Here is a 26,370-nt window from a genome sequence, read left to right as displayed (position 1 = left end):
GACACTGTCTCTCTGTGGGACTGGGTGGGGACGGTGGGTCAGACACTGTCTCCCTGTGGGACTGGGTGGGGACGGTGAGTCAGACACGGTCTCTCTGTGGGACTGGGTGGGGACGGTGGGTCAGACACTGTCTCCTGTGGGACTGGGGGGGACAGTGGGTCAGACACGGTCTCTCTGTGGGACTGGGTGGGACAGTGGGTCAGACACTGTCTCCCTGTGGGACTGGGTGGGGACGGTGGGTCAGACACGGTCTCTCTGTGGGACTGGGTGGGACAGTGGGTCAGACACTGCCTCCCTGTGGGTCTGGATGGGGACGGTGGGTCAGACACTATCTCCCTGTGGGACTGGGTGGGGACGGTGGGTCAGACACTGTCTCCCTGTGGGACTGGGTGGGGACGGTGGGTCAGACACTGTCTCCCTGTGGGACTGGGTGGGGACGGTGGGTCAGACACTGCCTCCCTGTGGGACTGGGTGGGGACGGTGGGTCAGACACTGTCTCCCTGTGGGACTGGATGGGGACGGTGGGTCAGACACTGCCTCCCTGTGGGACTGGGTGGGGACGGTGGGTCAGACACTACTTTACTCTCCTCTGGAGTTCTGCACAACTCCAGTTGGACTGGATGAGGGTCATTTGTGGAGTTTCCTCGGGAGTAATGTTGGGATCCTTGCTTTTCCTGTTAAATATTAATGATGTTTGTCCTGGGATGCAGGGGACAATTTCGCAGTTTGCAGACGAAATGAAACTTGGAATAATTGTAAACTATGAGGAAAACAGTGTCAAACTCCACAGGACACAGATGCTTCGGTGGAGTGGGCAGATGAGATTTGACGTAGAGAAGTGAGAGGTTTGGTTGGAAGAATTCTGCAGTGGGTTCAGGAGCAGAGGGACCTGGGTGTGTATGCAGTGGGATCAGGAGCAGAGGGACCTGGGTGTGTATGCAGTGGGATCAGGAGCAGAGGGACCTGGATGTATATGCAGTGGGTTCAGGAGCAGAGGGACCTGGATGTATAGCACTGGGATCAGGAGCAGAGGGACCTGGATGTATAGCACTGGGATCAGGAGCAGAGGGACCTGGGTGTATATGCAGTGGGTTCAGGAGCAGAGGGAGCTGGGTGTATATGCAGTGGGTTCAGGAGCAGAGGGACCTGGGTGTATATGCAGTGGGTCAAGGAGCAGAGGGACCTGGGTGTATATGCAGTGGGATCAGGAGCAGAGGAAGCTGGGTGTATTTGCAGTGGGTTCAGGAGCAGATTGACCTGGGTGTGTATGCTGTGGGTTCAGGAGCAGAGGGACCTGGATGTATAGCACTGGGTTCAGGAGCAGAGGGACCTGGATGTATAGCACTGGGATCAGGAGCAGAGGGACCTGGGTGTATATGCAGTGGGTTCAGGAGCAGAGGGAGCTGGGTGTATATGCAGTGGGTTCAGGAGCAGAGGGACCTGGGTGTATATGCAGTGGGTCAAGGAGCAGAGGGACCTGGGTGTATATGCAGTGGGTTCAGGAGCAGAGGGAGCTGGGTGTATATTGCGCAGAGATAATTGAAACGGTAGGACAGTGGAATGTACAGTGAATAATCATACAGTTTTACTAGCGGGGCACAGAGTACGAGAGCAAGGAGGTGATGTTGCATATAAACAAGATGTTTGTCAGGCTTCAGCTGGAGTATTGGGACAGTTCTGAGCGTCACTTTATCGGAAAGATATCAATGCATTGGAGACAGTGCAGAAGAATGGTTCCCAGAATGAGAACGGCAGTTCTGAAGATTGTTACATAGTCATACAGCATGGAAACCGACTCTTTGGTCTAATTAGTCTGTGCAAACATAATCCCAATCTAAACTAGTCCCACCTGCCTACTCCCGGCCCATGTCCCTCCAAACCTCTCCTGTTCATGTATTTATTGAAATACCCTTTAAGCATTGCAACTGGGCCTGCATCTGCCAGTTCCTCTGAAAATTCATTCCACACACAAACCACCCTCTGTGTAAACATTTGCTCATCGTGTTTTTTTTAAAATCACTCTCCTCTCACCTTAAAAGTATACCCCTAATCTTGAAATCCCCCATCCTAGGGAAAGGATACCTACCATTAACCCTATCTACATCTTTCATGATTTTATAAAGCTCTATAAGATCACCTCTCAACTTCCTACGCTCAAGTGAAAGAGGTCCCAGGCTATCCAGCCTTTCTTTATAACTCAAAGCTTCCTTACCCAGCAACATCTCAGTAAATCCCTTTTGTACCCTCGCCAGCTTAATATTATTCTTCCGATAACTGGGCGACCAGAACTGGACACAGTATTCCTGAAGCGGCCTCATCAATGTCCTGCACAACCTCAACATAAAATTTTCCAAATTCTATTCTCAAAGGACTGAACAATGAAGGCAAAAGCCTTTTTAATCACCCTGTCTATGTGACACAAACCAATCTGATAGAAGTTTTCAAAATCATAGCAGACTGGATAGAGTAAATAGACAGAAAGTGTTTCCACTTTATATCAGAAACAAGATCAAGAAGGCACAGATCTAAAGGGATCTGCAAAAGAAGTAAGTGCTACATATATTAATATACAGAATACTGTCAATAAAAAGTCCACAATGCCCATATCAACTCAATAAACTACATGACAGCTATTCACTGGTTCACATCTTGAGGTGATCCCTGACCAGTTTATCACTCAATCTGTCTGGTTTAAAATTTAAACAAAGCTCAGCAGTTAACAGTCAATCATCATCATTGGGAGCCTTCTCCATGGCAACACCTCTACCAATCACAGTCCAATTGCTAGCTAATTACCACTTTCCTCATACAATTTTAATGATAGCTTTTCCCTTAACTTGCTGTTCTTGCAACTCTCCCTGATGAATGCAGGACAAAAATCTTTGACACAACACCTCTTTTCTTCAGCAATATTCTAAACTGTCAATCAATCTGTGAAATTAGAACCTTCCAATTGAAATAATGATTAATTGAAGTAGTCCAGCAAAAGGTTTTTGTTTTAAAACTCTCACTGAAAGCTGTTGCCAGTTTTCTTTTCAAGAATGAGTTTAAAGGGCTCAGGGTTTAAATAACTTCAGACCATGTCAGTTTGATAGAGCTTTTCTATCCTTCAAGAGAGTTTACACCTACCACACCTTCTTGTGACTCCGACATGCAAATTCAGGTCCTTGCAGCAAATCAAAGTGTGGTCTGTTTGAGCTCAGTGTTAGGTTCAAAAGGTCATGTTGGGTTCCAGTTTCTCTCCTGTATAAATCAGACCCTATCACCCCCCCCCATCGACTGGCAAAAACTGAATATCAGAAATAGGATCAAAACTTCCAGGGCTCCTCCCTGGAAGGGTCTGTGGACTCATCCCTACTCCACAGGAATCCGGTTCCAAGACCATTCTGTGATCCATCTCCACTTTACCTGTTGCATTCGGATTTTCCCTCTCATTATTGAGGAAGGCCAGGTAGTTGCTGTTATTGAGGTAAAGTTTGTGATGATGAGGATCTGAAACAGACACAGAAACAACTCAGATATGTCGGACACATGAGATTCTAATTACATTCAAACTGTTTTCAAAGCACAGGTCAGTTAGCTCAGTTGGCTGGATAGTCGGTTTGACGCCAATAGCACGAGTTCAATTTGTGTACCAGCTGAGACACTATGAAGGTTTCATCCTCTCCCTTCACCTGAGATATGGTAACACTCAGATTAAACAACCACCAATCGTTTCTCTCTCTCTCTCTCTCTCTCTCACAAAGAGAGCACAGAGGCAGCACTGACACTTACTGTACACAGAAACAGTGTCCAACACACTCTCTGTACACAGTCAAAGTACAAACAGTGTGTGATGTACTGCCACTTAGTACATATATTCTTCACAAAAGAATTTGTTACTCACCATTCCAGTAATTACAGATGGAGAAACACTGTCCGATTTGTGTGTAACAGAAGTGGTAGAGATTGGACTTCACATAATTTGGAAAAAGCCATTTCAGGTAATTGGTATCTGTTGAACAGAAAGCGACTCAGTCACTGAAATCACACACTGAGGATCAGTCACAACTTTCAGAAGGACATGAAGATGCAGACATTATTCTCAGACACATGTGTGTGCTCATGTATAGGAGGCTTAGTCGTTACTCCCTATCACAGACATAACCAGGCACATAGAAAGTGTCTGTTCCCAGTCAAACACATGCAAGATTTAGCAGGAGACTGGTGTTTGGTTCCGGGACCGGTGCAACGTTGCACTGTAATCCCCCTCCTGTCTAAAATGGAGAGAGTGCTACACTAAAAAGGGATTCCCTTACTATGACAACCAAATTTCTCAGCAGTTTTCACCAGACCATGCCTGTGTGAGTTAATCACCAGAATCAGGACTTGCTTTCAGTGTGCAGACACAAACTATTTTAATAATATTTAAATTTAGCAAACAGATCACTCCTGATAAATGGTTATCTCTGTGTGAAGATACTGCACAGCCAGGCCTGTATAACTGATATCTCAAAGGAGTTAAATCTAGTTAAGTTTAGGTTCCCGTTGGTCTACACTGACAGTTTCCCCACAAGGAATACTAACTGTTCTTTGGATTGAGTGTGTTTAGACGAATTGCTATCTCGGCAGAGACAAGATTCAAATCCCCTGCTCTCTCTGGGGAATATTAACGGTGCTCTCTCAGAGTAACAGCAACCTGAATGTAAACAGATATTATCAACTGCCTTAAGATAACAGAGTAACACAATCCTGGCTGCACAATGTCTCCACACAGAGGTAACTATTTTAATCTGTAGCAAGTAGCTATCACAATACAGCTGATCTTGTCCTGTGTTTTAAAACTGAGTGAAGAAGGATGAGGCTCAGCAACAAAACATAAGCAGGACTAAAATGGAAGCTGGAATTTCTGGCACTAACCCTCAATATCACCCTCAGTCAGTTCTGAAGGCTGGAACGTTGACAGCTCAGGGCAGAGAGGAACCATTCAGTCTGAGCTTGCAAACCTGCTTTAGATAAGATTATTAGATTACATTACAGTGTGGAAACAGGCCCTTCGGCCCAACAAGTCCACACCGACCCGCCGAAGCGCAACCCACCCATACCCTTACGTGTACCCCTTACCTGACACTACGGACAATTTAGCATGGCCAATTCACCTGACCTGCACATCTTTGGACTGTGGGAGGAAACCGGAGTACCCGGAGGAAACCCACACAGACACGGGGAGAATGTGCAAACTCCACACAGTCAGTCACTGAGTCAGGAATTGAACCCGGGTCTCTGGTGCTGTGAGGCAGCAGTGCTAACCACTGTGCCACCGTGCCACCCATAATCAGGGGAAGGGTTTTCTCAACATTTACCTGGTCAAGCCCTTCAAAATGTCGGATACTTCAATTAGATCAACTCTTTGAAAATCCTGGGAATAAAAATCTCGCTTGTTCATTCCTTATTTTGGGATACTCCCCTCATCCCGGCATGCAGGACAAAGTGAAGACTGCAAATGTTGGAGATCAGAGTCGAAAAGTGTGGCGCTGGAAAAGCACAGCAGGTCGGCAGCATCTGAAGAGCTGATGTTTCGGGCATAAGCCCTGCCTGAAGAAGGGCCACACTTTTCGATGCATACCAGCACGCAATCTCGTGAACCTTTGCTTCACACACTCCAGGCATCTAATGTATCCTATCTTAGGTACATGCACTGCATCAGATCTGCCTTCTCCAACGTCCTTTAGAACACAGCAAAATCCTGCAGGTGTTGGAAACCTAAACTAAAAGCAGAAAACGCCGGAAATACTCAGCTGGTTTGGCAGCCATTTTGAATGACCAGGGAGAAACAGTTAACATTTCAGGTCTGTGATCTTTTACCAGAATCCTCAGCTAACAAAAAGACTTCATTAATCTTATATCCCGACCTTTCTGTTAAAAAAGCTTACATGGTATTTGCTTCCTAACGGCTTGCTGTACCTGCCTGTTTATATTCTGAAATTCACGTCACAGTTACTCAGGTCCCTGTGAATACCAACATTTCTCACGCTTTCACTATTCATCACTCTTTTACTTTAATGCAAAATGAACACATTCACACGTCACTTTCCATTATATTCTATCTGACTTAGTTCATTGAATAGATGTTTATAGAATCCAACAATGTGGAAACAGGCCATTCAGCCCAACAAGTCCATACCCTCAGAGGAGTATCCCACCAGACCCATTCCCCTACGCTATTACTCTACATTTCCTCTGACTAACGCACTTAACCTACACATCACTGAACACGATGGGCAATTTAGCACGACCAATTCATCTAACCTGCACATATTTGTGGGAAGAAACTGGAGCACCCAGAGAAAACCCACAGACACGGGGAGAATGTGCAAACTCCACACATACAGTCATTCAGTCATAGAGTCAGAGACATACAGCATGGAAACAGACCTTTCAGTCCAACACCTCCATGCCGACCAGATATCCCAACCCAATCTAGTCCCACCTACCAGCACCTGGCCCATATCCCTCCAAACCCTTCTTATTCAAATACCCATCCAAATGCCTTTTAAATGTTACAATTGTACCAGCCTCCACCACTTCCTCTGGCAGCTCATTCCATACACACACCACCCTCTGTGTGAAAATGTTGCCCCTTAGCTCTCTTTTATATCCTTCCCCTCTCACCGTAAACCTATGCCCTCTAGTTCTGGACTCACCCACCCCAGGGAAAAGACTTTGCCTATTTATCCTAACCACCTTTATGCATTTCCAGACATCCAGCACTTCCTCCTCCGTAATATGGACATTTTGCAAGGTGTCACCATCTATTTCCCTACATTCTACATCTTCCATATTCTTTTCCACAATAAATACTGATGCAAAATACTCGTTTAGTATCTCCCCCATTTTCTGCGGCTCCACACAAAGGCTGCCTTGTTGATCTTTGAGGTGCCCTATCCTCTCCCTAGTAACCCTTTTGTCCTTAATGTATTTGTAAAAACCCTGTGGAGTCTTCTTAATTCTATGTGCCAAAGCTATTTCATGTCCACTTTTTGCCCTCCTGATTTCCCTCTTAAGTATTCTCCTACAGCTTTGATACTCTTCTAGACTGAGGCTGGAATCAAACCCCAATCCTTGGTGCTGTGAGGCAGCAGTGCTAACCACTAAGCCACTGTGTGATTTGTTCTTGCCTACTGGGCTAATCTTTTTAGATCCTCCCACAGTTTTTTTTTGTCTTCCTGCCAATGACTTGTTTTAATCTCTGCAGGATTGTTCGTGAATTCTTGGTAGCAACATGTAATTCTTGGCACCAACTCCTGGACTCACCGGTACATCAGCTCACACTGGATATAGTTAACACTCCAGATAGACTATCCTATTGGGCCAATCAGAGGGCAAAGCTCCACAACTGTTCTGCATTTAGCCAGGATAAAAAAAAATCATAGCTGGAGCACGTAATCAGTTGAGATAACGTTGAGAATACATTTTCTTTTTATTTGGAGACTGTCTAGGATTTACTATAAGGTCTTATACTATTTGGACATTCTGTGGTTTGAAAAAGATTACAATGTGTGATTTCTTGAAGCCAATAATTTGATGTACTGTAAGCTGCCTGCTGTCTTATTGTAAATCAAGTGACTTGGAAGAGTCAGCTAAGCAAAGTTCAAGGAGATAAGGGAATAGATTTACTACCCTAATTATCTTTTTAAAAAATCCTGACTTTGAGAGCACTCCAAACCTATGCTCATAGTAACCCTCTCTGAGGAAGTAAAGACAACATCTCAAGAGTTCTCTCTCTCTGTCTCTCTCTCAAAGTTCTGATTCTTCAAAGTCATCTCTGGGAGCTCCAGATACCAGTTTTTCTGCCTGCTTTTTAGACCCTAAGGTCACAGTCCGTGACAATCTTAATGACTCAAATCCAAATCGATTGGAATCCAAACTGTACATTTATCAACACTCTACAGCTTTCAGTAATTTAGCTTTATCAACAAGAAATTCAACGACAGTAAAACGTCATCACATTTTATCCTCCGTTCCCAAGTCTTTGGTCCAATGGAGGGGTTCGTTCCCTTTTGTGTTTTGAAAATAAGCCAACATCTCAGCGGAGACTTGTTTTGTTGTACTGGAGTGTAGATGTGTGTGGAATTAAGGGAGCATAGTTTCAATTCCAGATCATAATTTATAAATTAATCATTCTTTCTCAGATCTTGGGAATAATCTTTGCTCATAATAAATAGCTTATTTTTATTCAGTTACAGAAGCTTTGTGATATTTCTTTTACTTTATAATGGTAACGAATTGAAATATTTGGTCATTTTGATAATTGAATCAACAAATGTACACCTACTGGTGGGGTGTTGGGGCTTGGTAATCAGCACATTCCCATCACAGCTGTAATAACAGTAACTTTGTTATGATCTTGCATTCTGATTCTTTGGTATTTCTCATAGATTTCCCCTTCTTGCTATTTCTTGGAGCAACATGGGAAAGTAGGAGGCCATTCGCCTCCTCGAGTCTGTTCTGTCATCCACCACATTCATGGCTGTTCCATGATTCAACTCCATTTACCCACCATCTTCCATTGCCCCTGTGTCAGTTGCTTAGCTGAAGGCTTTATTTACTTGTTGTAACTAAGGATATCCTTTAGTTGATGCATTTGTCCTTTTTTTGTCATTGGCTCTCTATTTCCATCAAGAATTTGTTAAATATCCCCCACCAGAGTTGGGCAGTTATATATAGGGAAGGCAACAGCCCAGTCACAATGTCACTAGTAATCTAACATCCCAGGCTAATGTTTTGGGGTCATGGGTTCAAATCCCAAAAGGGCAAATAAATCCAATAAAAATCTGGAATGAACTAGCTAGCCAGTTGCTGACCATGTAATCAGTGTCAATTGTTGTAAAAACCCACTTGGTTCATTAATGTCCTTTTCCTAAGGAAATCTGCCAACTTTACCTGGTTTAGCCTACTCCAGACCCATAGCACGTGGTTAACCTTTAACTGGGCCATAAGGGTTGGAATGTAAAAGCTGGCTGAGCCAGGGACGCCCACATCCCAATAATTTGTGCACATTTTTGAAAAACAGGAAGAATTGAAGTGGCTTGGACACTTTCCTTGTCTGTGCAACATACTAATTGAGTCTTCAGACAGAGTGAAATACTCAGACATGGAAACCTGTTTTTTAGTGATGTCACTTTGATGGTGTCATAGAATCTCCGACAGGCACCTGATGGGACTGGCAGGGTTTCCAGCTAACATCGCAGCTGAAAGATAATCGTGCAGAAACCCCTCAGCATTGCGCTGCAGTGTCAGCCAGCATTTTATATTCAATCCTCAGAATCAGCACTTGACCCTATGAACTTCTGACTGCATACAAAATGCTAGCACTCAGGGTAGTTTGTGCTTCAGGTCCCTATCTCTTTGGCATTTGATTGAGAGTACGCGAGATTGATCCAAGTGAAACAATACAGCCAGTTTGCCTGCACTCAGCTTGTACACTGCCCCACTGTATATCCTATCCCCTGCCTCATCCCCAGCTGGCCCCAGTCATTTCTACTTCTCAATTCAAGTGTCTTGTCACAATGGGAGCGACAGAAAGTCTGCAACTCACCTCCATACTGGCCAAGCTGAGGAGAGGACAGGGATATCAAGGTGTCCACATTGTGGTCTGGCATCGTGGAGAGGATACCTCGACAGATCAAGCCACCTAGAATAGAAAACATACACTCAGTTTCTTCAAGAACATTTGACAGAAATAAGGAGGAAACACCAATCGGTTTTTCAGGAAGCTGAGATTTCCAAACCCCTCAAGAGCAAACTCTCACAGTACTGCAGCCAGAGTAGCAGAAGTGGAGAGGATGCTGTATCAAAAAATAATGTTCAATATCCTTCTTTCAACACAAGAAACCTCTGCCCAACAAAGCCCCCCTGAAAATTGCTAGTTCTACTCAATAAACTCCTCAACTGGTCATGAAAGGTACAAGAGAAGGAGGGAGAGGGAAGACTGGAACCATAAGTTCAGCTGGCAATTTTTACCTCTGCACTTTAAAAAAAAAATTCATTTAAGATTAGTATTAATGCACATCCCTGATTGCACTTGAGTAAGTGACATTGAGTCACCTTCTTGAATCACCACAGTTGACGTGATGCAGCTGATGGGGAAGCAGTACCAGGATTTTGACCCAGCAGCAAAAGGCAAGTTATATAAGTAAGAACTATCCCACTCCATTTCAAAAACCACACTACAGGTATATAGGCATAATTGACAGGAGAAATCATCTCAGCATTTCCATTTTCGCCAGGTCATGTGGAGTGAGTATAACAGCCAAATAAATAACAGCCACATATGCCACAAATCTACATGGTGAAAACATGGTGAAATGCATTAATCAATCACACTATCAGCATTCTGAGAGAAACCCCTCGTAGAGCCATACCTTGGGAGTAACAGATCATGTGAACCCCATTCGCTGCATTCTGCATGATGGGATAGATGGCTGCTTTGAATCCATCCACCTGACTCCACAGTGACTTCAGGCTCTGTGTGTGATCAAACAGGTCGATGACAGTCACGTTGGTACCTGGATGTGTCTGAGCGTAGGCAGAAACAAAACAGAAACCTTTCATTAGTAAGTACACAGGATTCCTCACGGCTAAATTCCTTCAAACAATTTAAAGAAAAGGTTTCATAGCTCACAGGGATAAAATCATGAGCATTCCCCTCTGTCTAACACATTCTTGGGAGATCCCAAAGTGATTTCATGGCCAATCCATTACATCTGCAGTGCAGCTCCTGTTAAACTGCAGTCTGTTTGGGAGAACGCCCATATTCTGCAACCCAATGAAACTACGGATACCAAGACAAAAATTTATTCAATCTTAAAAAAAAAGGCTTATGCTCCAAAACCTTGTGACAAAATGTTTAAAACCTTAATGAATACTATCCATTAATTTCAATCTCTAGTTACCTTAGCCATAGTTACTTTGAGCCTGCTTCGATATTCAATAAAATTCTATCTGGTCTGTCTGTAGCCACAGCTCCACATTCTTCCAGAACCCAATGATCTTTGACGTTTTAGTAGTCAAGAATCTATTTACCTCTGAAATACCAAAAATCAATCACTCCCTCTCCACCACCCAAAGACTCCCAACCTTTAGAGAAAACAATTCTGTCTTAAAATATCTGCCCCCTTATTTGTAAATTATGTCTCTGAGTTCTGGTGTCTTCTACAAGATGTAACATCCTATCAATATCTACCCTGTCAAGTCCCCATAGGATCTTATATGCTTCAGTAAGAAGTTTGACACTATCCAAGACAAAGCAGCCCACTTGACTGGCACCACATCCAAAACAAACATTCACTTCCTCCACCACTGATCCTCAGAAGCAATCGGGTGCACCATCTACAAGATGCACTGCAGAAGTTCACCATGGCTCCCTCGGCAGTACCTTCCAAAACCACAACTACTTCCATGGCAGCAGATACACGGGAAGGCCAACACCTCCAAAACCACACCGTACTGACTTGGAAATGTATTATTGTTCCTTCACTGTAGCTGGGTCAAAATCCTGGAACTTTCTTGCTAACAGTATTGTGTTTTCCAAACATCCTCAGGACTGTAGCAGCTCAAGGAGGCAGCTCACCATCATTTTCCCAAAGGCAACTAGAGATGGCAATAAATGCCAGTCCACCCACTGATGCCCTTATCCCATGTGTAAATATAAAAAAGAAATATATGATCATACAAATGTATGAGTTATGAGCAGGAGTTGTGCAAATCCACTGAGTGCTCCGCAATTCGATAAAATCACGGCTGACCCGATTACTCCTCAAGAGCTTATGCTCGAAACATCGACTCTCCTGCTCCTTGGATGCTGCCTGACCGGCTGTGCTCTTCCAGCGCCACACCTTTTGACTCTGACACCATCTGCAGTCCTCACTTTCCCCTCCCTGAATTCCAAATACTGTCAACCCTTTGTGGGAAAAGAAATCTTTCTCTTGAAAGGGCACTGCCTATTTTAAACAGTGACCCCTAGTTTCTAGAGTTTCCCACAAAAAGAAACATTCTTCCATATCCACTCAGTTAACACCTCTCAGGAACTTATATTCTAATCCAATGAATCTTCCGATTTCTAGCAGATACAAACCTAGCCAATCAAACTGGTCCTCATAAGACTATCCACCCGTTCCAGTAAATCTTCTCTGAACTACATCCAACACTTTCACATTCTTTTTGAAATGAGGTGATCAAAGCTGTACACATCAATCCAGATGTGGTTTTACTCTATAACTGAAGCATAACCTTCCCACTTTCAATTCAATTCTCCCTTCAAGAAACAATAAGCCTGGAATAATTAATACAAAGAGGTTGCCACACTGACCAACCTTTTCTCATTAACTGCCCCCTCCCTGCCCTGGTAAGCTGTGATGAAGTGGGCTTTGAGAGACTTTATAAAACACTGGTTACACTTCAGCTGGAGGACTATGTTCAATTCTTGGCATCACATTTTGAAAAGGTGCAGAGGAGGTTCACTACAATGGTACTAACGTGAAGGACATGGACACCCCAAAGAAAGTCTAGTTGCGTTCCTTGTAGGTTAAGGGTAGATTGATAAAGATGTTGAAAATCGTACAAGTTTTTAATAGAGTGAATACAAAAGATAAACTATTTCTCGTGGCAACTGAAAGTCACTAATCAGAGTGGTGGAACAACCAGGAACTATACAAGGAAACAGTAAAGTTTAAACAGCAAATTGTCACAGATTTGAATGCACTGTCTGAATGGATGGTGGGAGCAGATTTAGCTGTCAGGTTTTGTTAAAGGACTTTGTTGAATATTTTAATGGGAAAACTTTCAGAACAGTGGTGAAAAGAACAGAGGATAATCAACTGGAAAATTCAGTCAAAGAATTGCCACAGGCCCAATGGATGAAATAGCCTCCATCTGAACTGCATCACACAATGTGTCCAGATATCATAGAATCCCCACAGTGTGGGAACAGGCCACTCTGCCCAACAAGTCCACACCAACCCTCCGAAGAGTATCCCGCCCAGACCCATTCCCCTACACTATTATTCTACATTTCCCCTGATTGAAGATATAAGTCAGCAGCCAGACAGTGTGAACAAGGAGAACATCAACTTTAAAATAGCAGTGATACTGAACAAGTTACAAACCCACAGAGCTGATGCAAATAAAATTTCAACATCTATAAATCCAGCAACTCCCCTGAGCAAATATTGTCCCAGAAATTCAAAAGATAGAATTGGCTATTTACTAAGTATTTTAAGGGTGACCTTGTTTAACAGCCATGCTAACTGGCTGTTTGTAAATAAACAGCAAAGTAAACTCAGTCTCTGATGTTACTGTGGGTAAATCCTTTGCATCCACAAATATTTACTCACCTTGAAATAGTCCAACTTCCATTCCTCTCAGCAACATGATACAGATGTCACAGCCCTCACGTGGCCAGTGTGAAGATTACAACATTTCAGTGTGTCTAAAGACTGCATAGTTTCAAACAAGTTTTAAACTAAAATTTAAAATTTCAAACTCTCAATAGTCCTGTGGATGGGGAGTTAAACCCAAGTAACGCTGAGGACATGGTGACAAGAAAGGTACCAGATTCAATCGATGTCCATATTTATGTTTATTAATCTCAAAGTAGGAACCTTGCAACCTAACCTCAGCCATAGGAGCTGAAGCACCTTAGAATTACTATGATGGTTAACCATTCACCCTGCCTGGAAGCTCTGTAGTTATGGACAGAAGATTTGAACTTCATTGACGTTCAACAGCTAACTTGAGCCCAAACCATTCACTGGGAATCACATGCGATCAAACGGGTCTCTCATTTCAGACATCACTTGATTTTACCTTCCATTTGGCTGGATCATTAACCATATTCAAGACTGATACTGACAGATTTTTAAGTAAGGAAATCAAGATGTTCAGGGATACGGCAGGAAATTGAAGTACAGGATTGGTTTTTGATCTGAACTTAATTGAATGGCAGAACAGACACAATCGTCCAAAAGGCCTACTTCTTGCCCCACATCTACCGTCTTACTAACATTCCTGAAAAGTATCGGGCTGAGGGTGTGAAGCAATCATTCCATCTGAGATCCAATAGAATCCTTCATGGTGGTGTTAGTTGAAATTATACTCTGTATCACAGCAGGGTTATATCTCAACACTTTTCATTCAGTATAACTCATCGCCTTCACTGCCTCTAGAAACTTCACATATATTCCCTTAGCATTGCAACATCACAGTCTACCCCAACACTTGCCCTCAATCTCCTCTCTGGCTACCTGACATGGCTTGGTCAAAATCTCTTGTCCTTTCCATTTCCAATAGTTGTCTCAATCCTGAAGCCTCTGAGAATTTAGCTCCATGTGATTAAAGTGCACATGGTACTCAGCCGAATCTGCCTTGCCCTCTCTAGCTGCACAGCCATTTCCCTTCCATACTGAAGGTCAGCAGGTACACTTTGTTCGTGATTTGGCTCCACTGAGTAATCCAAGATGGAAGATGGGAAAAATTTGTAGCTGTAGTAGCTGCTCCCTTTATTTGAGGTATTTTAGGTGTTGAAGGTGATTTCCTCGAATTCCAGGAGCAGCAATTACTGTTTTATATGCCGTTGTAATTTTGTTGGAACTTTGGAGAAAAAATAAAGTCAAAACAATGGCACTTTTAAAAGAAAGGCAGACAAAGGCAGCAAGCACATGGTCTGTAAGGGAGAGAGAGAGAAAGAAACCTATACTGCTGACACAGCTGTGAATCTGCACAGTTATTGCCTTTGCTGTTTGAATTTATGTATCGCTGAATATCGGAGTGTGTCCAGGAAAACTTAACAAATAAAATTCACAACTGGTTTTAGAGGAATCTGTTTGGGAGAGGTCACAGCACAAACAGATAAGTAAATAGCCTTGTTGTAAATTGACAGTAGTGAGTTGAGTGGGTTCTTTCTTGATTATATATTTTTATTGGGATGTGTCTCTTGATTAAATTTTAAAAATATAAACCATAAGTTTTAAGTCAGCCTTAAGCAGTATTTTGATGAGCAATAAGATGGTGCAATTTTCTGAGTCTGTAAATTGGAAGGAGCAAAACCTTCAGTAGAGTGATATGCTCTTCTTGTCGGATGTGGGAGTTTTGAGTGTATTTACGGGTTACTGAGGATTATATCTGCAATAAATGTCGTTAGCTGCAAATCTTGTCAGATTGACTGGATCGGGTGGAGCGACAGGTAGAGTCAGTGAGTAATTTACAAGAGCTGGGGGTGTGATGGATGGCAGTTATAGGAAGGGAGAAAAACCACAGAGAGAGTCAGGTAGATGGGTTAATTCCAAGAAAAATAGGAGAGGTAGGCAGGTAGTGCAGGATCTTCTGTGGCTATTCTCATTTCAAACAAGTATGCTGTTTTGGAAAATGTAGGGGGTGATGGATTCTCAGGGGAATGTAGCACGAACTGCCAAGTTTCTATTAACAAGATAGGCTCTAATGCAATGAGGGGTACGTCAGGTTCCAAGCGATCTAGTCAGAGACAAAGACAGACATTTGTGTGGCCAGCAGTGAAAATTCAGAATGGTGTGATGCCAGGACCAAGCATATCACAGAGAGGGTGCAGAATGTTCTCAAAGGGGAGAGGTTCCAACAGGAGGTCATTGTACACATTGGTACCAACGACATTGGAAGGGAAAAGGATGAGATTCTGAAGGGAGAATATAGAAAGCAAGGCAGGAATTTTAAAAAGAAGATTTTCAATGGTAGGCTCATCTGTATTACTCCTGGTGCTATGAGCTAGTGAGGCCAGAAGTAGAGGATAGAGCAGATGAATGCATAGCTGAGGAGCTGGTGTATGGGAGAAGGATTCACATTTTTGGATCATTGGAATCTCTTCTGGGGTAGATGTGACCTGTACAAGAAGGACTGAATTGGAAGGGGAGTGGCAGGGAGATTTGCTGGAGCTGCTCAGGAGGACTTAAACTAGTTAGGAGGTGGGGTGGGACCCAAGGAGATAGTGAGGAAAGAGATCAATCTGAGACTGGTACAGTTGAGAAAATAAGCGAATCAACCATCAGGGCTGGCAGGGATAAAGCAGAGAATAAGGTAGGACTGATAAATTAAACTGCATTTCTTTCAATGCAAGTGGCCTAACAGGAAGGCAGACGAACTCAGGGCACAGTTAGGAACATGGGACTGGGATATCATAGCAATTACAGAAACATGGCTCAGGGATGGACAGGACTGGCAGCTTAATGTTCCAGGATACAAATGCTACAGAAAGGATAAAAAGGGAGGCAAGAGAGGAGTGGGGGTAGGGGAAGGGATGTTTTTGTTAAAGGATAGCACTAGAGCTGTAATTAGGGAGAATATTCCCAGAAATACATCCAGGGAAGTTATTTGGGTGGAACGGAGAAATAAGAAAGGGATGATCACCTTATTAGGATTGTATCATAGATCCCCTAATAGTCACCAGGAAATTGAGAAACAAATTTGTAAGGAAATTACATCACCAACCCAAGAAAACCTAAACACATTAATAGAAAGGGGCCATACCACCAGTGCTTCATCCGGAGGCTCACTGATGATATTGAAAATGTGTTGCTGGAAAAGCGCAGCAGGTCAGGCAGCATCCAAGGAGCAGGAGAATCGACGGTTCGGGCATGAGCCCTTCTTCAAGAATGAGGAAAGTGTGCCAAGCAGGCTAAGATAAAAGGTAGGGAGGAGGGACTTGGGGAGGGGCGTTGGAAATGCTATTGGTGGAAGGAGGTTAAGGTGAAGGTGATAAGGTGAGGGTGATAGGCCGGAGTGGGGGTGGGGGGGGAGAGATCAGGAAGAAGATTGCAGGTTAGGAAGGTGGTGCTGAGTTCGAGGGTTGGGACTGAGACAAGGTGGGGGGGAGGGGAAATGAGGAAACCGGAGAAATCTGAGTTCATCCCTTGTGGTTGGAGCGTTCCTAGGCGGAAGATGAGGCGCTCTTCCTCCAGCCGTCGTGTTGCTATGGTCTGGCGATAGAGGAGTCCAATGACCTGCATGATCTTGGTGGAGTGGGAGGGGGAGTTAAAGTGTTCAGCCACGAGGCGGTTGGGTTGGTTGGTGCAGGTGTCCCAGAGGTGTTCTCTGAAACGTTCCACAAGTAGGCGGCATGCCTCCCCAATATAGAGGAGGCCACATCGGGTGCAGCGGATACAGTAAATGATGTGTGTGGAGTTGCAGGTGAATTTGTGGTGGATATGGAAGGATCACTTGCGGCCTTGGAGGGAAGTAAGGGGGGAGGTGTGGGCGCAAGTTTTGCATTTCTTGTGGTTGCAGGGGAAGGTGCCGGGAGTGGAGGTTGGGTTGATGGGGGGTGTGGACCTGACGAGGGAGTCACGGAGGGAGTGGTCTTTTTGGAACGCTGATAGGGGAGGGGAGGGAAATATATCCCTGATGGTGGGGTCCGTTTGGATGTGGCGGAAATGACGGTGGATGATACGATGTATATGGAGGTTGGTGGGGTGGTAGGTGAGAACCAGTGGGGTTCTGTCCTGGTGGCGATTGGAGGGGTGGGGATCAAGGATGGAGGAACGGGAAGTGGAGGAGATGCGGTGGAGAGCATCGTCGATCACGTCTGGGGGGAAATTGCGGTCTTTGAAGGAGGAGGCCATCTGGGTTGTTTGGTATTGGAACTGGTCCTCCTGGGGGCAGATGCGGCAGAGACGAAGGAATTGGGAATATGGGATGGCGCTTTTACAGGGGGCAGGGTGGGAGGAGGTATAGTTTAGGTAGCTGTGGGAGTCGGTCGGTTTATATTAAATGTCCGTGCTGATTCGGTCGCCCGAAATAGAAATGGAGAAGTCTAGGAAGGGGAGGGAGGAGTCCGAGACGGTCCAGGAAAATTTGAGGTCAGGGTGGAAGGTGTTGGTAAAGTGGATGAACTGTTCAACCTCCTCGTGGGAACACGAGGCAGCGCCGATACAGTCATCGATGTAGCGGAGGAAAAGATGGGGGGGGGTGGTGGTGCCAGTGTAGCTGCGGAAGATGGACTGTTCCACATATCCTATGAAGAGGCAGGCATAGCTGGGGGCCATGCGGGTGCCCATGGCTACTCCTTTGGCTTGGAGGAAGTGGGAGGATTGGAAAGAGAAGTTGTTCTGGGTGATGACCAGTTCAGTCAGTCGAAGGAGGGTGTCAGTGGAAGGGTACTGGTTGGTACGGCGGGAAAGGAAGAAGCGGAGGGCTTTGAGTCTTTCGTGATGGGGGATGGAGGTGTACAGGGACTGGATGTCCATGGTGAAGATAAGGTGTTGGGGACGGGGAAGCGAAAATCATGGAGGTGGTGGAGGGCGTGGGTGGTGTCCCGAACGTAGGTGGGGAGTTCTTGGTCTAACGGGGACAGGACCGTGTCAAGGTATGCAGAGATGAGTTTGGTGGGGCAGGAGCAGGCTGAGACAATGGGTCAGCCGGGGCAGTCAGGTTTGTGGATTTTGGGCAGGAGGTAGAAACGGACGGTGCGGGGTTGTGGGACTATGAGGTTGGAGGCGGTGGATGGGAGATCCCCTGAGGTGATGAGGTTATGGATGGTCTTGGAGATGATGGTTTGGTGGTGGGAGATGGGGTCATGGTCAAGGGGGCAGTTGGAGGAGGTGTCCGCGAGCTGGCGTTTAGCCTCAGCGGTGTAAAGGTCGGTGCGCCAAACTACTACCGCGCCTCCCTTGTCTGCAGGTTTGATGGTGAGGTTGGGGTTGGAACGGAGGGAGTAGAGGGCTGCACATTGCGAGGGTGAGAGGTTGGAGTGAGTGAGAGGGGTAGAGAAGTTGAGGCGGTTAATGTCGCGGCAGCAGTTGGCTATGAAGACATCGAGGGCGGGTAAGAGGCCAGCACGAGGTGTCCAGGTGGATGGGGAGTGTTGGAGGCGAGAGGGTGGGCGAGAATCCTGGTTGAAGAAGTAGGCGCGGAGGCGAAGGCGGCGGAAAAATTGTTCAATGTCTCGCCGTATGTTGAGTAGCCATGGGCACCCGCATGGGTCCAGCTCTGCCTGCCTCTTCGTAGGATATGTGGAACAGTCCATCTTCCGCAGCTACACTGGCACCACTCCCCCTCCTTTTCCTCTGCTACATCGATGACAGTATCGGCGCTGCCTCGTGCTCCCACGAGGAGGTTGAACAGGTCATCCACTTTACTAACACCTTCCACCCCGACCTCAAATTCACCTGGACCGTCTCGGACTCCTCTCTCCCCTTCCTAGACCTCTCCATTTCTATCTCGGGCGACCGAATCAACACGGACATTTACTATAAACCGGCCGACTCCCACAGCTACCTAGACTATATCTCCTCCCACTCTGCCCCTGTAAAAACGCCATCCTATATTCCCAATTCCTTCGTCTCTGCCGCATCTGCTCCCAGGAGGACCAGTTCCAATACCAAACAACCCAGATGGCCTCCTTCTTCAAAGACTGCAATTTCCCCTCAGACGTGATCGATGATGCTCTCCACCGCATCTCCTCCACTTCCCGCTCCTCTGCCCTTGAGCCCCGCCCCTCCAATCGCCACCAGGACAGAACCCCACTGGTCCTCACCTACCACCCCACCAACCTCCATATACATTGTATCCTCAGTCGTCATTTCCGCCACCTCCAAACGGACCCCACCATCAGGGATATATTTCCCTCCCCTCCCCTATCAGCATTCCGAAAAGACCACTCCCTCCGTGACTCCCTCATCAGGTCCACACCCCCCACCAACCCAACCTCCACTCCCGGCACCTTCCCCTGCAACCACAAGAAATGCAAAACTTGCGCCCACACCTCCCCCCTTACCTCCCTCCAAGGCCCCAAGGGACACTTCCATATCCACCAAATTCACCTGCACCTCCACACACATCATCTATTGCATCCGCTGCACCCAATGTGGCCTCCTCTATATTGGGGAGACAGGCCGCCTACTTGCGGAACGTTTCAGAGAACACCTCTAGGACACCCGCACCAACCAACCCAACCGCCCTGTGGCTGAACACTTTAACTACCCCTCCCACTCCACCAAGGACATGCAGGTCCTTGGCCTCCTCCATTGCCGACCATAGCAACACGACGGCTGGAGGAAGAGCGCCTCATCTTCCGCCTAGGAACGCTCCAACCACAAGGGATGAACTCAGATTTCTCCGGTTTCCTCATTTCCCCTCCCCCCACCTTGTCTCAGTCCCAACCCTCGAACTCAGCACCACCTTCCTAACCTGCGATCTTCTTCCTGACCTCTCCGACCCCACCCTCACTCCGGCCTATCACCCTCACCTTATCATCTTCACCTTAACCTCCTTCCACCTATCACATTTCCAACGCCCCCTCCCCTAAGTCCCTCCTCCCTACCTTTTATCTTAGCCTGCTTGGCACACTTTCCTCATTCCTGAAGAAGGGCTCATGCCCGAACCGTCGATTCTCCTGCTCCTTGGATGCTTCCTGACCTGCTGCGCTTTTCCAGCAACACATTTTCAGCTCTGGTCTCCAGCATCTCAGTCCTCACTTTCTCCTCACTGATGATATTACTTGGTATGGTGATGAAACATCTGAAAATGAACCTTTCAGCTCAGCAAGCAATCCTACATCCAGTGAAGAAGGGATTTTGTATGCTTTCCTTTATTGGTCAGAGCATTGAGTATAGGAGCTGGGAGGTCATGTTGCAGCTATACAGGATGTTGGTTAGGTCACTTTTGGAATATTGCGTGCAATTCTGGTCTCTTTCCTATCAGAAGGATGTTGTGAAACTTGAAAGGGTTCAGAAAACATTTACAAGGATGTTGCCCGAGTTGGAGGATTTGAGCTATGGAGCTGTTTTTCCTGGAGTGTTGAGGGCTGAGGGGTGACCTTAGAGGTTTATAAAACCATTAGGGACATGGATAGGATAAATAGACAAAGTCTTTTCCTGAGGTGGGGAATCCAGAACTGGAGGACATTGGTTTCGGGTGAGAGGGGAAAGATATAAAAGGGACCTGGCAACTTTTCATGCAGAGGGTAGTGCTGCTAAAGGAAGTGGTGGAGGCTGCTACAATTGCAACATTTAAAAGGCATCTGGATGCGTATATGAATAGGAACGGTTCAGAGGAATATGGGCCATGTGCTGGAAAATGGGACTAGATTAGTTTGGGATATCTGGTCAGCATGGACTAGGTGGACCGAAGGGTCTGTTTCCGAGTTGTACATGACTCCCAAGTAGCCAGTTCAAACCAGTTCACAATTCACAAGATAAAAACAATGACTGCAGATGCTGGAAACCAGATTCTGGGGTAGAGTGGTGCTGGAAAAGCACAGCGGTTCAGGCAGCATCCGACCAATTCACAAGATGTCAAACCAATGGCAATACAATGGTGGGTGGGTGGGTGTGCGTGTGTGTGTGTAAGAGGAGAGGGGTCAGCTGGAAGGAGTAAATCCTAGAGGATAATTAAAATGTACAAGTCAGCAATTAGAATGAGGTACTGATCTCATATCCTTCCCAATCTGATTGACTATACAGGTCTCCCTGAAAAGCGACTTGTTGTGCAATTTGCTTCAGAGAAAGAGCAGAAATCCATCTATAAAATAATTAAAAGCAAATCAAGTGAGAGAGAATTGAAACTCTTCACTTAGGTGTGGCTTGTTAACGAGAAATAAACATAAAAATTGGAAGAATGCACCGAGATGAATCGTCTGTCAATTGAACCATCTCAGATCGGGTAGGCAGCTGATCATTTCGGCAGTGTGCCAAAAGAATTCTTGGTGTAGTCAAACAGATTATTCCTGATCTGCTGCCTTCAGCATTCTTCACAAATTGACAAGTGCACTTTATGTCTCAGTGCCCAGAGTCACTGGGGAATGAATAGTGACAGATCCTGCCCTGGAGTTTTAAACAAAGATTTGGCTAAGAAAACGAGCACAAAAGGATGCTTTCAGATCTCAGTTCTATACCTCATTAAGTGATTTTAATTTTGAATTCTACACAGCGCATAAAGTTTTAGGGCTTTTAAATTCAGAAAAAGTAAGCAGCTTTTTAAGCAACTAATTTCACCAAGGACTTCAGGTCAAGTAAAACACAGTCTGTGTCCCTCATTCTACATTCAAATTGTGGCTGAGGGATCTTTTATATTTATCTGACATGACAAACAGAACTTGCAATTAATATCTCAAACAAAAGACAGCACAAACAGGGGATATCCTCCTCTGAGCTCTGTTGGCTGTATCAGACTAGCTTTTGTCCTCATATCTCAAGTGAAATGTCCTGACTCTTTTTTTGGTGAGGATGGGGTGTGCTGGTGGGGAGGGAAAAATAGGATGGAGTCAGTGTATGTTTGTTAAACAACCTATGGCTGTGGATGCAAATAACAAAACAAATCTTCCAGTTCATATGATGTTCATGCCCCTGATCTCTCTTCGGCTTGCTTCTTAAAAATAAAACAAAGTTCTGCTAGCTAGCACAGCCAAAGCCTACTTCTGAATACAGCTAGGGGTTAAAGATCAGAATCTTACTTAAAATTAACACCAACATTTAATTTGGTCAAGCCGTCCACCAGTACCACAAGATGACAATCTCATCATTATCACACAGCTCTTAATGGGATCCTGTTGTGCACAAATTGGTTGTCATGTTTCCCATATTTTTATAGATTAGATTAGATTCCCTATAGTGTGGAAACAGGCCCTTCGGCCCAACCAGTCCACACCGACCCTCCGAAGAGTAACCCACCCAGACCCACTTCCCTCTGACTAATGCTATGGGCCATTTAACAGGGTCAATTCACCTGACCTGCACATCTTTGGACTATGGGAGGAAACCGGAGCACCCGGAGGAAACCCACGCAGACACGGGGAAAATGTGCAAACTCCACACAGACAGTTGCCCAAGGCTGGAATCAAACCTGGGACCCTGGCGCTGTGAGGCAGCAGTGCTAACCACTGAGCCTCGTGCTGCTCCATACTAGGCACTTAATTAGTTGTAAAGCATGTGAGGTCAGGAAAGTCTCAATGCAGGCTTTTATATCTTTATTGCAGTAACACATCTCAGTCTCAACTACAGAGAAGACTCCTCAACTGAACCCCAAATATCTGACTGCTCACCTAGTACACAAACAGCAATAACTTATCTCCAGATCCTCAGCCTGAACTCATCTCCCTCTCATATCAACACACTCCCTCTTCGCTTATTACTGTACTGATAATACAGTTCTCCTTTCTATATTTGACTGTCAACCACCAAGAAACCATAGAGAATCCAGGTCATGTTTGTCATTGGCTTTCCATGGGAGAAATCAATTTCGGCCATGAATTCTCACAGCTGCGCTTTCTTATCTGTATTTTTATGCTGGGTCAGAGCAATCATTGAGGAATACCAGCCAAACAAGTATTTGTGGATGGATTATGGTCAGAATGACACACTCCCCATGTGACTAATGCTCCTAAAACATCCACAGCATATAGATTCATATAGCCCAACAGATGAAATGAGTGTAAATCACTCAATGTCAGAGAGTAAATACTTGGTGTACTTTCCTTCACAGAGCTTGGAATTTACATGATTATTTTTCTGTTCAACTGCTTGTCAATTATAAACTTATTGCATTTTTCCAACAACAATCAAATTAATTCCTGGGATGAACAACTGAATTTTTATGAGGAGAGACTGATTGGAATGGGCTTATATTTTCTGTAGATCAGTGGAAACAAAATCCTTAAGTGAGACTTGGTAAATGCTGAGGGACTGTTTCATTCAGATGAAAAGTCCACACCTAGTGGTGATACACCCAGGATAAGAACGCAGCCATCAAGGAGGAGGAGGAGGAGAAATTATTCACTCAAGAGTGCTATGAACCTTTAGAAAATTGCTTCATGGTGTGTGGGTGTTATTATCCATTCCTAATTGTCCAGAGAGCAGTTAAGAGACAACCATAACACTGTAGGATGGAGTCACATGTAGGCCAGACCAGCTAAGAATGGTGGATTTCCTTCCCTAATGAACCTGATGGGTTTTACAACAATCGACAATAGTCACCAATAGAACACCTTTGATTTAGTTGTTCCAGATTTTTATTGTACTTAAATTTCACCATCCACCACGGTTAGATTTGAACCCAAAATCCCAGAACATTAGTTGGATTATTCAAATATTTCGAATTTTCTCCTTCATTTTGGCAAACTCTGAAATTTCCAGTGTCTGCTTTGAAGATTTTGAGGGTAAGTTCAACCAAGCCACCAGTCACTAAGCTTAGGGGATAAAATGTGGTGTTGCATTTACAGTCTGCTCAATTGCAAAATCAACAAAATAAAAGCAAAACACTGCAGACGCTGGAAATCGGAAACAAACACACGACACCGGAGAAACTCAGCAGGTCTGGCAGCATCTGTGCACAGAGAAAGAGAGTTAACATTTCGACTCTGGTACAGCTCTCCTTCAGTTCTGTAGAAACATCACACAGGACTCGAAACATTAACTCTGTTTCCTCTCTACAGAGGCTGCCAAACCTGCTGAGTTTACCAAGTTATTGGAAAGTTGGCAGTACACAACTACTGTTTTCTATTCAATCCAACGTATTTCCCTCCTGACACAGTCGGTTTAAGTTACTGCTCCAATTCAGATATATTGACTATTTATATCACTCCTCAGCCGCTGAGTTTTCCGCTCCCTATCCATAAACTCTGGAACTCCCTGCCAAAGCCTCGCTATCCCCCCCGTCCTTAAGATATTATTTTAAACTTCTCTGTCTGAGCAAGTATCTTGACGACAATGTGACGCTGGAAGGCACAGTTGAGCGAGGGAGCCTGTGGGAACGTCATCAAGTTCATCGCAGAGTGCCTCTCCGACACAGCGGGGTAAAAGGGGTGATTGTGCCTTTAAACTAGACGCTGAATCTCGGAGAAGGTCTAGAATCATGGAACGGTTACACCACAGAAGAGGCCATTCAGTCCGTCATATCTGCGTCTGCCCTTCCAAGTCGTAACTCACCCAGCGCTGCTCCCCACAGCACTACACTTCTTTCTGTTTCAAATCAGATCTAATTGCCTTTTCGATTAACTCAGTTTCCACCAATTACTCTGACATTGCATTTCAGATTCCAGTCACTGCAAAAAAAACCACGACGTTTTTCTTACGCATTATATAAATTCTCAACCGTCAGGTCAAAACTTGAACGAATAAACTGCCTTTGGCTACTTGGGAAAATTGCTCCCAGCTAAAGTCTGCGGAATATTTCATGTCAAACCACATTTAAGTCTTTGAAATCCCATGAACGGACTCACTTTCCACCAGGGATACACTTGATAAACTTGTAGACATTCGGTTCCGATTTGGTAATTTAGCCCTAATCCAGGATCTTGGTGCAGATTCAGTGTGGTGCCTGTGTAACACGACACCCCCCTTTTCCTAGAGCAAAACAGCTCATATTTCAGAGCAGAGGGGCTGATCCTCAATTTACAGCTACTGACAGAGCAGAGAGAGGGGGGCGGGAGGCTATGATCCAACATGATCATGCGGGAAATCAGGCCCTGGGCACAGCGAAAACAGCGGCATCGGCTTACCTCGTTGATGAAACCTTGGAACAATTTGAAATCCCCTGGGCTGTCAAACAAACCGTGCACCACAATGACCGGCTTGTAGGATTGCGCTGCTCGCAGGACGATCGCGGCTGACAACGCCAGCATGGTCCAGGCAAACATTTCGCTGCCTTTCGAGAGGATATCCCGGGGGGAGGGGGAGAGCAACACAACTAAAAGCTGCTGCCTATGCCTGTCGCCGCGTCCCCCGTTGTAAACCCTTAGCCTGAGAGCAGAGTCTGCCCCTGCTCCATTTCCCCGTCACTTACAGCTGAAACGGAGCAGAGCAGCTGCGCGCGACGTCCAGAAGAGAATGTCACATCCTGTTTCCCCAGCAACCACGTTGGCGTCCCTAGCAACTGTACAGTGCACTTCCCGCGCCACTCGGCTTCATCTCCCCCAGCCCCCGGCCCCTCGGCCTTGTCTGTCTTCTGTTGAAAACAAGATGCCGTGGAGATGGGAGGAGAGGGGATGTGCTTGTGGGGTTGGGATGGGGCTTTTACAGGTTTCTAAACGTAAAGAATCACAAGAAGCAAATTCATTTCATTTCTCATCAGTGTGAACAACTGAACCATTTGAAGCAAAGCAAGTCAACTTGTGGAGGAGAAAAAACCTCGACGCCACATCGATTTAACCAAAAAAAGAAATATCCTGCTCCAATATTTCACAACCCGCTTCAGTGTCCTAAGCACAAAATTACAGGCTGATACTCCCGGATGCTACGAGGTAAAAACAATGACTGCAGATGCTGGAAACCAGATTCTGGATCAGTGGTGCTGGAAGAGCACAGCAGTTCAGGCAGCATCCGACGAGCAGCAAAATCGACGTTTCGGGCAAAAGCCCTTCATCAGGAATAAAGG

General features: G+C 45.3%; 1 protein-coding gene across 1 annotated transcript in view; it reads right to left on the bottom strand.

Moving 5' to 3' along the window:
- Nucleotides 1-25,767, bottom strand: part of LOC148140060 (lysosomal thioesterase PPT2-A-like) — a 43,074-nt gene extending 17,307 nt beyond the window's left edge. Inside the window, exons 1-5 of the mRNA XM_087979235.1 lie at nucleotides 25,496-25,767; nucleotides 10,404-10,557; nucleotides 9,578-9,673; nucleotides 3,887-3,994; nucleotides 3,409-3,492 (exon numbers count right to left, since the gene is read on the bottom strand). Coding sequence (XP_087835361.1) covers nucleotides 3,409-3,492; nucleotides 3,887-3,994; nucleotides 9,578-9,673; nucleotides 10,404-10,557; nucleotides 25,496-25,633 — 580 coding nt within the window. The 5' untranslated portion in view covers nucleotides 25,634-25,767. The remainder of the gene's footprint in view (nucleotides 1-3,408; nucleotides 3,493-3,886; nucleotides 3,995-9,577; nucleotides 9,674-10,403; nucleotides 10,558-25,495) is intronic.
- Nucleotides 25,768-26,370: the final 603 nt, after the last annotated feature.

This window comes from Chiloscyllium plagiosum, unplaced genomic scaffold (genome assembly GCF_037043375.1).
Source record: "Chiloscyllium plagiosum isolate Xiang-an unplaced genomic scaffold, Cpla_swu_hap1 HiC_scaffold_35, whole genome shotgun sequence".
NCBI lineage: Eukaryota > Metazoa > Chordata > Chondrichthyes > Orectolobiformes > Hemiscylliidae > Chiloscyllium > Chiloscyllium plagiosum.
The sequence above is the reverse complement of the archived record's forward strand: the minus strand, read 5'-3'. Positions and strand labels throughout refer to the sequence as shown.